The sequence below is a fragment of the Mesocricetus auratus genome, unplaced genomic scaffold (assembly GCF_017639785.1).
Source record: "Mesocricetus auratus isolate SY011 unplaced genomic scaffold, BCM_Maur_2.0 Super-Scaffold_100691, whole genome shotgun sequence".
Taxonomy (NCBI): Eukaryota; Metazoa; Chordata; class Mammalia; order Rodentia; family Cricetidae; genus Mesocricetus; species Mesocricetus auratus.
In genome coordinates, this window is record NW_024429267.1 from 47,889,725 (window position 1) to 47,905,139 (window position 15,415).

Below are 15,415 nucleotides of genomic sequence, written 5' to 3' on the forward strand. Positions count from 1 at the left end.
GTGTGTGCTAAAGTAGAGCAAGTTCTAGTACAGCAAAAGGCCTGGCCCTTTTTTGTCTGCTTTATCAATAAAATGAATGTGGTAAGGTTAATTTGTACCAGAGAAGGTCATTAAAATTGCCTGGTGCTTGTTGATCCCTGCCTTAAAGCAAATATAAATAATACCCCAAACAATGTATTTGCTTCATTTTTGAGCTATGGCTCATATATATTTTTTACTCTGTACTCTATTGATTCTGTGTGATACTAGAAGACCCTTGGTTTATTTGATCTTTGGTGTTTCTTATATAAATAAAACAAGAACAAACTATTTTGTATACTGAGATGTTACTTACTGCCATATGTATAAACATCATCTACATACCAGGTTAAAAAAAATTCTTGTTGAAAATGCTATTTGCGCTGAGCATGATAGTGCAAGGTTGTAATCCCAGGACTGGGGAGGTAGAAGCATGAGGAGTAATGAGTTCAAAGAAAACCTGGGCTACTTAGTAAGTTTCTGCCTCAAAACAGACATCCAAAAAACACCACCAAAGCAAAAAACTTAAAAAAAAAAAAATCAACACCCAAAACAACAAAAACAAAAAAAGCTCCCCCTCCAAAAAAAAAAAAAAAAAAGAAAAAAAGAAAAGAAAAAACTAGATATCTAGAAAATAGTGCCAAAGTGGATAAAATTGTTTAATGTAGGATTAAATGGAAAAATACTGGTAATTGTTAATGTGGGGATGGATACTTAGTGATTTGTTATTCTTTATATTTTCGGTTATGCCTAAAATGTTTCATAATGAAAAGCTAAATTCCATTTGTAGCATAGTGAAAGTCATACTACTGTTAGTTTTGAAAAATATCTCTGACATTTTAAATTTTGATGTTGACAATTTGAATGTGATACAGTTCGAAAGGAAGCATTTATTACTCTGTTTTGTTCTTTTGTAGGCAAAGATTGAAAATGTGCAGAAAACAGGTTTCATCAAAGGACCAATGTTTAAAGGTGTTGCTTCTAGTCGATTTTTGCCCAAAGGCACGAAGACAAAAGTTAATTTGGAGGAACAGGGACGGCAGAAGGTGTCATTCAGCTTCAGTCTTACAAAGAAAACTTTACAGAATAGGTTTCTCACTGCACTTGGCAATGAAAAGCAGAGTGATTCTCCAAATTCCCCAGCTACGCCTCTTCAAGTAGACTCAAGCCCTAAAGTTAAAATGGACACAGGAGATACTTTCCCTACTACAGAAGAATCTTCCCCACCAAAGTCAAGAGTTGAATTGGGTAGAATTCATTTTAAGAAACATCTACTTCACGTGACATCCAGGCCGCAGCTGGCTACAACCACATCTCCCCCTCCTACAGTACAGTTACCAGCAGTCACAGCAGAATCAACACCACCTTCTTCTCCACCCCCACCTCCTCCACCTCCCCAAGCCACATCGCCTTCACCACCAGCACCAATATCGGCGGAGCCAGTGGCCTCGCCACATCTCCCAGTAACAGTACTAATGACTGCACCAGTGGATAGTGCTCAGAAAGAACCACCAGCTAAAACTGTACCAGAATCATTAGAGGTGGGTATGAAGCAGGATATTGTATCTAATAGTTTGGAAGAACACACAATTCAAACTTTAAAGGAGCAAGCAGATAATCCCCTGCAAAGAGAAGATTCCCATATTGGGAAGGAAGAAGAAGTTTCAGATGGTTCTAAGACAAGCCTCAGTTCTAAAAAAGCAAGTTCTAAGAAGAAACCGTCACAATTTGAAGGCACATTTCTTGGTTCAGAATCTGATGAAGATTCTGTACGGACTTCCTCCAGTCAAAGATCACATGATTTAAAATCTTCAACAAGCATTGAGAAGGAAAGAGATTTTAAAAAGAGCTCAGCACCTTCAAAAAGTGAGGATTTGGGTAAATCATTGAGATCTAAAACAGAGAGAGATGATAAATACTTCAGCTACTCAAAACTTGAAAGAGATACTCGGTATGTATCTTCCCGATGTAGGTCTGAAAGAGACCGAAGGCGGAGCCGATCGCGGTCTAGATCTGACAGAGTCTCTAGAACCAGTTTGTCTTATTCTCGGTCAGAGAGATCTCATTATTATGATTCTGATCGGCGCTACCATAGGAGTTCCCCTTACCGTGAGAGGACACGCTATTCTCGGCTGTATACAGATAACAGGGCACGGGAGAGCTCTGACTCTGAAGATGAATATAAGAAGACATATCCAAGGCGCACCTCATCCCATTCCTACAGAGACCTAAGGACATCATCATCTTACTCTAAATTTGATCGGGACTGTAAAACTGAGACCTCTTACTTAGAGATGGAGAGAAGAGGAAAGTATTCTTCAAAACTAGAAAGAGAATCCAAGCGGACTTCAGAACATGAAGCCATAAAAAGATGTTGTTCTCCCATGACTGAACTGGGATTCCGACGGGGGTCCTCCTATTCCAAGCATGATAACAGTGCTTCCCGTTACAAATCTGCCCTTTCAAAACCTGTATCCAAGTCTGATAAATTTAAGAATTCTTTCTGTTGTACAGAATTAAATGAGGAAAACAAACAAACTCATTTTAGTTTGCAGACTCCTTGTTCAAAAGGTAGTGAGTTAAGAACAAGTAATAAAATTCCTGAAAGAGAAAAGACTGGGTCTCCATCTCCATCAAATCAATTAAATGATTCACCTACTTTTAAAAAGCTAGATGAATCTCCTATACTTAAGCCTGAATTTATAGAACATGATAGCCATGATAGTATTAAAGAATTGGAGTCATTATCAAAAGTGAAAAATGATCAGTTAAGAAGTTTTTGTTCCCTTGAATTAAATATAAATGGATCTCCAGAGACAGAATCTGATATGGCAACATTTTGTGCTTCTAAAACAGATGCTTTTTTATTGACTTCTGATGATAGTGTGACTGGATCAGAGGTATCCCCTTTGATTAAGGCTTGCATGCTTTCATCAAATGGATTTCAGAATATTGGTAGGTGCAAAGAAGAAGACTCAGATGATATCTATAGGCAGCATAGTAAGTCACAAAGTCCATTTAGGGAAACGGAACCTTTGTTGTCACCACACCATGATAAACTCTTATCTTTGCCAGTTAAGACTATAGATTATTCCAAAACATTAATTAAAGATCCAGTTGATAAGAGACGTTCTTGCTGCAAAACCAAAGATTCAGATAGATACTGTTCTCCAAATGAGAACTCTGAAGCTGAAAATACTGAAACTTCGGTTGTGAAGATTTCTTCAAATAGCTTTATGAATGTGCATTTGGAATCAAAAATAGTTCTATGTGATAATACAGAGCTGACAGATCAGCACTCAAAATTTGCATGTGGTGAATATAAGCAGAGCATCGATGGCCCTAGTTCAGTTTCACTTAACCATTTTGATGATCCGTATGAGTCTGCAGGGAGTTCAGGTATTGTTTCATCTCTTCAGAGTCTTCCGTCAGGAGTAAAATGTGAAGAGAATACGTCTCCACTTCTAGATGCAGTGCAGAGTAAAAAAAGCACAGAGTTTTTAAAGTATGCAGGGAAAGAAACAGAAGTGGGTAGTGCCCTTCCTGATTCAGGAAAGGGATTTGCTTCTTGGGAAAACAGGCACAATAATGTATTATCTGGGCAGTCTTTGCAAGAGGCTCAAGAAGAAGGGAATTCCATATTGCATGATAGAAGACCAGAAATCTCTGTAGATGAGGAAGAAGGAAGAGGGCGTACACATACTTCTGATGACTCAGAGGTTGTATTTTCTTATGATTTGAACTTAACCATGGAGGACAGTGACAGTATAACTTACACCCTAAAATGTGACAGTAGTGGTAATGCTCCTGAAATGTCTACTGTCCATGAGGATTATTCTGAGTCATCTGGAAGTTCAAGTGATGAAAGTGATTCAGAAGATACAGAATCTGATGATAGCAGTATTCCAAGAAACCGTCTCCAATCTGTTGTGGTTGTGCCAAAGAATTCTACTTTGCCCATGGAAGAGACAAGTCCCTGTTCTTCTCGGAGCAGTCATAGCTACCGACTTTATTCTGACCATTGGGAAGATGAAAGATTAGAGTCAAGGAGACATTCATATGAGGATAAGTTTGAGAGTATGACAAGTAAAGGCTGTCCTCAAACTGAAAAATTCTTCCTTCATAAAGGAACAGAGAGGAATTCAGAAACTTCTTATTCACAGTTCAGCAGAAAAGTAGATAACCACCTGCCTGAAATTGCTCATTCTCAAAGTGATGGAGTTGATAGTACAAGTCATACAGACTTGAAATCTGACTCTCTAGGTCACCTGAATTCAGAGGACACAGTAAGAGCAAAAACATCTAGGTCACAAGAGCTACCCATTTATTCTTCTGATGATTTTGAAGATATCCCAAATAAGTCTCGGCAACAGGTAATATTCTCTAACAGGCCAGATAGTAGTAGACTAGGAAAAACAGAGCTGAACTTTTCCTCTTGTGACATTTCCTGTGTGGATGGCTTGCACTCATCAGAAGAGCTTAGAAACCTGGGGTGGGACTTCTCCCAACAAGAAAGGCCCACTACCACTTATCAGCAACCTGACAGCAGCTATGGAGCCTGTGGTACGCACAAGTATCAACAGAATACTGAACATTTTACTGGAACCCATAGTTATTGGCAAGGCAATGGCTATTGGGATCCAAGATCAGCAGGCAGACCTCCTGGAACTTATGATCGAATTCAAGGGCAGGTACCAGATTCGCTAACAGATGATCGTGAAGAGGAGGAGAGTTGGGATCAACGAAGTGGATCACATTTTTCAAGCCAGTCCAGTAAGTTATTCTTCCATCAAAAGGACAAGGGATCAGTGCAAGCACCTGAAATAAGCAGCAATTCCGTTAAGGACTCTCTTGTTCCAAATGAAAGGAAAGAGTTTTCAAAAAACTTTGAAAAAAATGAAATAAAAGAGAGAGGCCCTCCTAAAAAACGAAGGCAGGAAGTGGAAAGTGACTCTGAGAGTGATGGTGAGCTTCAGGCTAGAAAGAAAGTCAGAGTGGAGAGTGAGCCAAGAGAGACATCAGTGCCCCTACAGTCAGAGCTCATGGGGCCTTCCTGCGCTATGGATGACTTCAGGGACCCACAGCGGTGGAAAGAATTTGCCAAGCTGGGGAAGATGCCTTGTTACTTTGATCTTATTGAAGAAAATGTTTATTTAACAGAAAGGTGAGCCTAACTAATGCTTTTTGAATAAATTCTTGCTGCTTTTTGTTAAAAAAAAAGAAAATAACAAAATTTTCAGCAGTTTAGGCTTAATAAGAGTTGTGTGATAAAATGTAGAGTAACAATCTATAAAATTCATTTTCTATTTAGGTTTACTAATAGATTCTTTCCATTATTTTCCTCTTAAGAAAAGTGGTGTCTAGTTTTTTCTATGATTGCTTTGGTTTTTAAAAGTTTAATTTAAGCCGGGCGGTGGTGGCGCACGCCTTTAATCCCAGCACTCGGGAGGCAGAGGCAGGCGGATCTCTGTGAGTTCGAGGCCGGGCTGGACCGACAGCCTCCAAAACAATACAGAGAAACCCTGTCTCGTAAAACCAAAAAAAAAAAAAAAAGTTTAAGCTATCCTAATTTTTTTTCTCTTAATTCATTCCACTTTCATAGGTTTTTAAAGTATAATTTAACCTATCTTACTTTTTCTAAATTCCCTTTTTCATGTGAAATTGTGAGAGAAAAATGAAAGAAAACTCTAGAAAGCAGCCAAGTGGTGATTCAGTGAAAGAACATTTCTTTTCCAAAGGACACAAGTTCAGTTCCAGCATCCACTTGGTCACTCAGAGCTGTCAGCTGCTCCAGTCGCTGGCCATCCTCATCTGTCTCCTCAGGCACTGCACACACGCAGTGCACAGTCACACAGGCAAAATGCACACGTAAAAGTAAATAATGAAATAGTTTTTAAAAAGGACAAGTGATTGTTACTCTTTTCTTTCAGACAAGGGCACACAAAGCACCTTTAGGTAGTAGTTTTTCTTCCAGTTGCCTTAATGATATTTTAAATTGTGTGCATATGTATGTGTGGGGTGCAGTGATATTTTAAATTGTGTGTGGGTGCTCATGAATGTGAATTGGGGCCAGAAGAGGGGGTACCCTGGAGTCCCAGAGGCAATGGTGAACTGCCTGAGGTGGCTGCTGGGAATCACTCCTTCCGGATCCTCTGAAACGATGGATAACAAGCACTTTCACTGCTGAGCCATCTCTCACTGTTGAATGTATTTTGTAATGTATACTTTCTTACTGACCTCTTCCCTTTTGTGTAGAGTACCTCCTAGTTGGGAGTCAGTCTAGCTGTCATCTCTTTAAGCACTTTGAAAGGTTTGTTAATTTTTTTTGATGTATGCATAAGGTGAAAAGACTTCATTCTGTTTGTTTGTTTGCTTATATGGTAAAGGCTCATGCAGCCCAAGCTGACCTTGAATTCTTGATTTTTCTGCTTCCACTTTCCAAGTGCTGGGACTACAAGTAAATGTCACCACTATCAGTTTTGAGAAAATTTTGCTTCTGAAATCTTACCTGATTATTCTTTTTTAGATTTTTGCATTTATTTTTGAGATTATGTCTCATTATGTTACCTGGGCTGGTCCAGATCTTACTTTGAATCTGTCTATCCTCCTGCCTTTGACTCTCCTTGAGCTAGTGCTACAGGCATTCACTGGCATGCCTGGCTCTGGCTGTTTTATAGTCTTGCTTCATTTAAAAAAAAAAAGTCTGTTCACTTTTTAAACAGATGTATACAAGTGTGATGTATACCAGTAAAGGATCCCATAAAAGATTTGGTTAAGTTAAATATACATTCTTTCTCATGTAAAACAGAATCCCATTTATTTAACCCAGGCAGGTCTAGAGAGCTTGCTAAGTAGCCAAAGCTGGTATAAAACTGGTAAACTGGTATTTTTGTTTCAGTTTCCCTAGTACTGGGAATATAGGCATGTGCCATTGTACCCAGATCTAGTTGAATCAAAGCTCTTTATTAAACATTTGTTTTGTTTTCCAGACAGGGTTTCTCTGTAACAGTCTTGGCTGTTCTGGAACCAGGCTGGCCTTGAACTCAGAGATCCACCTGCCCCTGTCTCCTGAGTGCTGGCTTTTTTGAGACAGAATTTTATATCTAAAAAAAGTTTTTTAGATTTATATTATATATATATAAATGTTTTGCCTACATGTATGTATACATACTGCCTGCATGTTTGGTGCTTTTGGAGGCCAGAAGAAGGCACTGGAACTGGAGTTATGGACAGCTGTAAGCTACCACATTGGTGCTGGGAACTGAACCTGGGTCCTCTGCCAGAGAGCAAGTATCTTAACTGCCAAACCATCACTCCAGCCCCATACAAACTTTTATTTAGCAGTTATTTCCTGTAACCCCTCACTCCCTTCTTCCCTCCTTCCTTCTCTCTTTCTCTCTCCCATTGAAATAAGGTCTTGCTGTACAGTCCAGACCCCAGACTGAGACCTTGAACCCAAGATTTCATGGGTTAGATTTTTGAGAGTGCTGTGATTATAGGCATATGCCACCTTGGTCTAATTCTCAAACTTTAGCTAACCAGTTACCTCATCATTTGGAACTCATAAACTTTTCTATTTTCTCCTAAACTTGCTGTGACTTGAAATTGTTCAGTCTGGGATTTAGCTGACCTGAACTAGAAAGTAAGGGTTGAATTTCAAAATGTTAAGACTTAAACTCATTTCTTCCCCTCATTGCCACATACTCCTTTTTTCTATCCTTTCCTCCGCCCTCCCTTCCCCTCCCTGTGATGTTCAGGAATTGAATCTAGGGCCTCTTTGTATGATATTAGTAAGTGCTTTGCTAACTGAGCTACCTATATTCCATAGACTTTTTTTTCCTGAACTCCCTACCCCCTGGTCTCCATAATTATGACTTAAATAGTTCTGATTGGACTTGTGCTCCTGGTTTAGCCAAGCCTTGATTTGTGACCTTCCTTCAGGCTCCTGAATACCTTGGATTACAGGCATATACCATCACACCTGGCTTTTTTATGGCAGTGACTAGATGATTATCATCATCTCATCCTCTTTTCTCCTCTTCTTTTTTGGGGGGGTTTTGGTAGGATGGGGGTAGGGGCATAGAATCTTGCTCTTACAGTCCAGGCTGGTCTTGAACTCAGTCTATTTCCACCCTAGTGTGGTCTTTATTTTGGGTGGTGGACTTACAGAAACAAACAGATTTGGTACTTACTTGATTGAATATATTATCATCAAGAAACTTATGTAACTAAATTTTATGAAATTTTCCCCAATAGAAAGAAGAACAAATCCCATCGGGATATTAAAAGAATGCAGTGTGAGTGTGCACCTCTCTCTAAAGATGAGCGAGCTCAAGGTGAAGTGGCGTGTGGGGAAGACTGCCTTAATCGCCTCCTCATGATCGAGTGGTGAGGAAACACTCTGCTTCGCTCTTACTCAGCTCCTCTGTGTGTGTGTGTAAATACGGAAAATAGTTAATGAAGTATTGAATTTTAACCTTCTCCCTACATGTAAATGAATATTTATGAGCAATAAAACATCCAGTGCTTGATAGAAAACAGAAATTAAGACAAATTCCCCTGTATTGCTCTTTAGATTATAGATAGCATCTGGCATGTAAGTTCTTTATAAAACAGTTCTGTTGCCTTGAACACAAGAGAATCTGCCTGCCTCTGCCCACTGAGTGTTGGCTTTAAAGGGTGCACAGCCACCATCTGACTTGATAATTTTTTTAACTAAAATAATATTTATTTTTTTATGTGTATGGATGTTTTTGCCTGCATTTATATGTATACACTAAGATGCCCTGGAACTAGAGTTACAGATGGTTGTTAGCTACCATATATGTGCTAAAATTCAAACCCAGATTCTCTGGAAGAAAAGCTGGCCCATTTCTCCAGCCTGATTATTTTAATATGGAAAAATTATTAGTCTAGGTGGTGCACACTTTTTATTCCAGCACTTATAGGAAGAGGCCTCAAATCTCTGAGTGTGAATCTAGCCAGTCCTTCATAGCAAGTAGGTACTTTTTTTTGTTTTCTAGTCCAGATTAGCTTCAAACTCTGAGATTGCCTCCCTATGAATACTCAGTGCTGGGATTACAGGAATGAGCCACCACTCCATTCCAGGGCTCCATATTTTTAATGTTAATGAAATTGTTTTTAGTGGTAAAGTTTAGCTTTTATTTTTGTTCCTGTTATAGTTCCATAAAAATAAAAAACACATATTTCAGAAGAATAAGAAAACTCACCTTTATTTCTATTTTTAAAAAATATTAAAAAATTTTTTTTTGTTTTTTTTTTTGGTTTTTTTCGAGACAGGGTTTCTTTGTGGCTTTGGAAGCTGTCCTGGAACTCACTTTGTAGCCCAGGCTGGCCTCGAACTCACAGAGATCCGCCTGCCTCTGCCTTCCGAGTGCTGGGATTAAAGGCGTGCGCCACCAGTGCCCGGCTAAAAAAAATTTTAATGTGTATTAGTGGTTTGCTTGCATGTATGTCTGTGTGAGTGTGTCAGATCCCCGAAAACTAGAGTTGCAGACTGTTATGAGTTGCCATGTGGTGCTGGGGATTGAATCTAGGTCCTTTAGAAGAGCAGTCAGTGCTCTTAATCACTGAGCCATGTCTCCAGCCCTTATTTCTATCTTTAATTTTGTGCTTGTGTGTTGAGCATGTGTGTGTGTGGTTGCATTCAAAATACCAAATTGATTATTTGAATGGAAGTAAGTGTATACAGACACTGAACTCTAAGGAATGCTTTTGTGATGTAAGTGATAATATTGAGTAAGGGTCATTGGCTAGCCACAAATAGACTATGCAATACCAATGGAATATTTGTTGTTATATAGCACATTCTAGCAAAGATGTTAAAGATTCCTTATGGTATTTAAAGAATTACCTTTTTAAAATTTATTTTTCATTTTATATACCAACCCCAGGTCCCCCTCTGTTCCCTTCCCACACCCTATCCACTCCTCACAGGGTGTAAGGCCTTCCTTGGGAAGTTGGTAAAGTCTATCTACCAAGTTGTGGCAGGACCAAGCCCCTCCTCCCTGTATAAAGGTGGAGCCAGGGCATCCCATCATGAGGAATGGACTCCAAAAAGCCAGTTCATGGTCCTGGGATATGTCCTGGTGCCACTGCTAATACCCTCAAAGAATAATCTTTTATCCATTTCTCACTTCAGTTCCTCTCGATGTCCAAATGGAGACTATTGTTCGAATAGACGGTTTCAGAGAAAGCAGCATGCAGATGTGGAAGTTATTCTTACGGAAAAGAAAGGCTGGGGTTTAAGAGCTGCCAAGGATCTTCCTTCGTAAGTTTGGTTTCAGTCAGCTTTCACTTCTCTTTTGTGTGAGTAAATCTGGTTAGGCATGATGGAGGAAATCATTTATTTCAATGGTGTTTAGTAATGGTTATTATGTAGAATGATTACTTGATAACTAATTTGTTAAGTTGATTTCTAGAAAATAAATAAAAACGCCCATTTTGGGGGCTGGAGAGATGGTTCAAAGGTTAAGAGTGTTGACTGCTCTTCCAGAGATCCTGAATTCAATTCCCAGCAACCACATAGTGGCTCACAACCATCTGTAATAATGCCCTCTTCTGGCCTGCAGGCATAGATGCAGACAGAACACTGTATACATAACAAATAAATAAATCTTTAAAAAAAAAAAAGCCCATTTTGGCCAGGTGGTGGTGGTCACGCACACACCTTTAATCCCAGCACTCGGGAGGCAGAGGCAGGTGAATCTCTTGAGTTCAAGGCCAACTTAGTCTACACAGTGAGTTCCAGGACAACCAGGGCTATATAGAGAAACCCTGTCTCAAAAAAGCCAGAAACAAAAAACCAAAACCAAAGTAAAAAAATCAAACTTCTGGCTGGAGAGAAGTTGTTCTTAGAGAGGACCAGGGTTCAGTTCCCAGCACCCACTTGGCAGCTCACAACCATCCATAACTGGTTTCAGGGGCTCTGATGCCCTTTTCTGACCTCAGTGAGCCCCAGGCATGCACATGGTTCACAGACATATATGCACACAAAATTCTAAACCCATTAAATAAGTGAATCTTATATATATATAAGATGTGTCAGGTCTCTGGTTGACTCATAAGAGAATAATTTATTCAACCATCCCTTGGACCAAGGTTTGTAATTTGCCAGTTTTGAGCTCATCAGTGTTTTCTTTAATATCCCTTAGGTGTTAGGTGTGCATAGTAGTTACCATTTATTTAAACATGTGGTGTATTTATACAGGCCCCTGAACAAGTCACTTCTATAAGAGTAAAGTTGTTCATGCTTATAGAATATAGTTTCTCAACCTTTATTCTAAGCATTTTCTGAATGGCCTGTGATATGCTGTCTGTTTGAAAAGTATACAAACGTATTATAATGTAGATGTGTTATGATTTCCAGTGACTGTAGAATATACATTATGTAAGTTGTTATTACTTCATAAGACTTCATTGGACTTACTTGTGAAACTTCATTATCCTTGTTCATAGCAGAAATAGGCAACTTCTCATTTGGTCTTTAGGCCAAATCCAGCTCTGAAAGCATGAGTGCTGCTTTATACCTTTTATACAGATAGTTCTTCCTCTCCCCTTCCCTTCCTTCACCTCCTCTCTTATTGTTTTGTGGTGTGAAAGAAACACAGTTTTATTGGGTTATTCTTGGGAGTGTCCCTTTGGGAAGTAAAGTTCCTTCATTGCCATTTTGTACAACTGTTTTATTAAAATTCCTGCTATGTATTCTGGGCAGTGAGACAGGTCAAGAAGCCAGAGACAGATTTGACTTTCATTATTATTAAAGAACTCTGAAAGTAAGAGCAACAAAGGGATGGTGCTGTATTTAATTTTTCCTAACAGTTTTCAATGTCATAGTTCTTCAGCGTTCTTTCCCAGCTGTATTTAAATCTCACACACATGTGCATGTATGCATGGTGTTTTAATATGTAGATAAAGAATGTGTATCTTGGAAGCATTTATAAGTTTAAAATTTTCTTAGATGTAATGGTCCTTTAAAGGAAAGAGGCATTTTAAGAAAGTGGTATGTGGCCAGGTGTTGGTGGCGCACGCCTTTAATCCCAGCACTCGGGAGGCAGAGGTAGGCAGATCTCTGTGAGTTCGAGGTCAGCCTGGTCTATAGCGTGAGTGCAGGATAGGCTCCAAAAAAAAAACCCTACACAGAGAAACCCTGTTTCGAAAAACAAAAAATAAAGTGGTAGGTGATGTATGCCTATTGTCTTGCTACTCAAGTGACTGGGGCAGGACGATCTCAGGTTCAAGGCCAGTCTGGGCCTTGCGTACAAGATAAAATATTTTTTTCAGTATTTCTTTACTTTTTTCTCTTTTAAAGATTTATTTATTTCATATATATGAGTGTTCTATCAGCTGTATGTCACGAGAGGGCATCAGATCCCACTATAGATGGTTATGAGCCATCATGTAGTTGCTGGGAATTGAACTCAGGACCTCTGTAAGAGCAGCCAGTGCTCTTAACTGCTGAACCATCTCTCTACCCTGCAGTATTTCTTACTAGTTTTGTTTGAATTTGTAAATCTATAGTATAGATCCTAATCTGGATGTGCTCTTCCCTCACTGTTTTGCAGGAACACCTTCGTCCTGGAGTACTGTGGAGAGGTGCTTGACCATAAAGAGTTTAAAGCTAGAGTGAAAGAATATGCACGGAACAAGAATGTCCACTACTATTTCATGGCCCTGAAAAATGATGAGGTGAGCAGCTTGGATGTGTTTGTTTTGAAACAGATATGAAAACAGTTGCATTGGGGATGGGGGGTGTGTGGTATACTGAATCATCATTAAAGTGACAAAAATTGGGGCCAGAAGAATGAACATATAATTTCAGCGCTGGGGAGATGGGGGCAGAAAGATCAGGAGTTCAAGACCATCTTCTATATAGGGAATTTGAGGCCAGCTTATGCTACGTTAGACTTTGTCTCAAAACAAAACAAAAAAGAATTAGAATAGTATATAGTTTTTATTTGTTTATAAAAGGATGGGAAAGGGTGGTGTTTATATGTAAAGTACAAGCATACATGCTTCATATGGCAACTTTAAAAAATATGGATGATTCCCCAGAATGTCCGTCGTTCCCCCCCAGCTCATCCCCCATGGTTTTTCTCAGTGTAACAGTCCTAGCTTTCCTGGAACTCGCTTTATTGACCAGGCTCACCTCAAACTCACTGAGTGCCTCCCAAGTGCTGGGATTAAAGGTGTGCGCCACCACTACCCAGCCTCCAGAAGGTTTTTATGTGTGTTATATTTTATTTTTTCGTTTATTTATCTTTTTACACGTTACTCTCAATTCCCTCTCACTCCCCTCCTTCCCCGGTCCCCCAATCTTCCCAACCCCCCTGTGTTATATTTTAATGCTGAGAAATTTAGAAGTGTCTGTCATCATATTTAAAAGTGATATTCATGGCCGGGCGGTGGTGGCTGGACCGATAGCTTCCAAAACAATACAGAGAAGCCCTGTCTTGTAAAAACCAAAAAAAAAAAAAAAAAAAAAGTGATATTCATGAGCATGTTACATGTTGATACAAATCTATGAAATAATTTCTCATGAAACTTTTGTGAGAAGTGACATGTTAATGAAGTGTTTTGCATTTTATAAATCTTCAGTGTGTGCTTTATATCCTCATATTTGTCTCTATAGTCAAGGTAGAAATGCCAAATCTAGAGATCTACTTCTAAACCCACTTATCATTCTGGATATGGCCTATCAGACTTTCACTCCAGGGCATTGGAACATACATTCAAGTTGTAGAGCTATTAAACTATGGCACAGCACTTGTTTTTTTTTTTGTTTTGTTTTTTTGTTTTTTTTTTTTTTTTGTTTTTCGAGACAGGGTTTCTCTGTGGCTTTGGAGGCTGTCCTGGAACTAGCTCTTGTAGACCAGGCTGGCTTCGAACTCACAGAGATCCACCTGCCTCTGCCTCCCAAGTGCTGGGATTAAAGGCGTGAGCCACCAACTCCCGGCTTCAGCACTTGTTTTAAAAGGAATTATTTCACATTAAGATTGAAATGCAGTAAAACGTAAGAAATAATTAAAAGTAGGTAAGAGAGACATTATTTTCTTTTTGCTTTTGAGGCAGGATCTCACTTTGTAGCTTTGGTTTACCTAGAGCTCAGTAGGCTGGTTTGGATCTCAGTGATTCTTCTGCCCTATCTCCCAAGTGCTGGGATTAAAGGCATGGGACACTGTGGCCTGGAACTTTGTAAGTACTTCAGGATAACTTGGAATGATCCTCCTGCCTCTCAGTTTCTGGGATTATAGTGCTACTATGCCTGGTTTTATGAAGTGTTGATCATTTTGCCTTTACGTACACTATCTGTATTTAGCAATTTTTGCATAAAAGCAAAATAAGGTAAGAGGCAAAGGGATGTATGTGTTTTTTACCCTCACATTGCTTTCTTTTTTGTTTGTTTGTTTTTCGAGACAGGGATTCTCTGTGTAGCTTTGTAGACCAGGCTGGCCTTGAATTCACAAAGATTTCCTGGCTCTGCCTCCCAAGTGCTGGGATTAAAGGTGTGTGCCACCACCACCTGGCTGCTTTAATGCTTCCTTTTTCAAAATGTGTGGATATTTTTAAGATCTCATTTTAAGACTGTTAAAATTATCTTCTTTCCCCAGATAATAGATGCCACTCAAAAAGGGAATTGCTCTCGCTTCATGAATCATAGCTGTGAGCCAAACTGTGAAACCCAAAAAGTGAGTTCATTGTAAATTTATTTAAATTTTGAAATATTTATTCAAGATTGCTGTTTTGACAATTTTAATTTCTGCACCAGAGGTACTCTTTTAAATCTTTTCCTATTTTACTTTATTTCATTTTGGAATAAATTTAGATATATAAAAATACAGCATTGCAGAAACAGAGTTTATGCCCATACGCCACACCTCATCTACCTTCAAGTATTTATTTAACGTAGTATATAATATCATAACTTAATGGTAATATCCATGAAAATTTAGATTAACCAAAGGCTTTACTATAATTTATGTTGTCGTGTGTCTACGTGTGTATGTACTTTTGTGTGTTCATGTGTATGCGTGCAATTGTTCTCATGTGTGCTTCCATATGCATATGGGGTGAGAGGAAATCTTGAGTCTTTTACCATGTAGTACATGGGATTAAACTTAATCGCTTGCTAGCAAATGCTTTTTCCTGATGAGCTACCTTGACATCCTTTTAATATAACTTTTACAGTTATACTTTTTCTATTCTAAAATCCAGTCCAGAAGTTGTTACATTTGATTATTACTTTGCCTGTAATTATTTTATATTCTGTTTCAAAAATACCATAATTGACTTTCACAAAGTCCAATGGTTATTGTCATATTTGGGTTTTTTTGTATAATTGAATTTCTTTTAAATTTTAAAATTATGTCTGTAGGTG

General features: G+C 38.8%; 1 protein-coding gene across 6 annotated transcripts in view; it reads left to right on the plus strand.

The window, feature by feature from the left end:
- The window catches only part of Setd2 (SET domain containing 2, histone lysine methyltransferase), a 94,773-nt gene that overhangs the window by 21,041 nt on the left and 58,317 nt on the right, over positions 1 to 15,415 (plus strand). For all 6 annotated transcript variants that reach the window (XR_005874680.1, XM_040739593.1, XM_040739594.1 and 3 more), the window contains 5 exons: positions 936 to 5,182; positions 8,275 to 8,406; positions 10,181 to 10,309; positions 12,603 to 12,726; positions 14,649 to 14,726. Coding sequence is in view for 5 of the 6 variants with exons in the window: in XM_040739593.1 (XP_040595527.1) it covers positions 936 to 5,182; positions 8,275 to 8,406; positions 10,181 to 10,309; positions 12,603 to 12,726; positions 14,649 to 14,726 (4,710 nt within the window). In the remaining variant the exon portion in view is untranslated. The remainder of the gene's footprint in view (positions 1 to 935; positions 5,183 to 8,274; positions 8,407 to 10,180; positions 10,310 to 12,602; positions 12,727 to 14,648; positions 14,727 to 15,415) is intronic.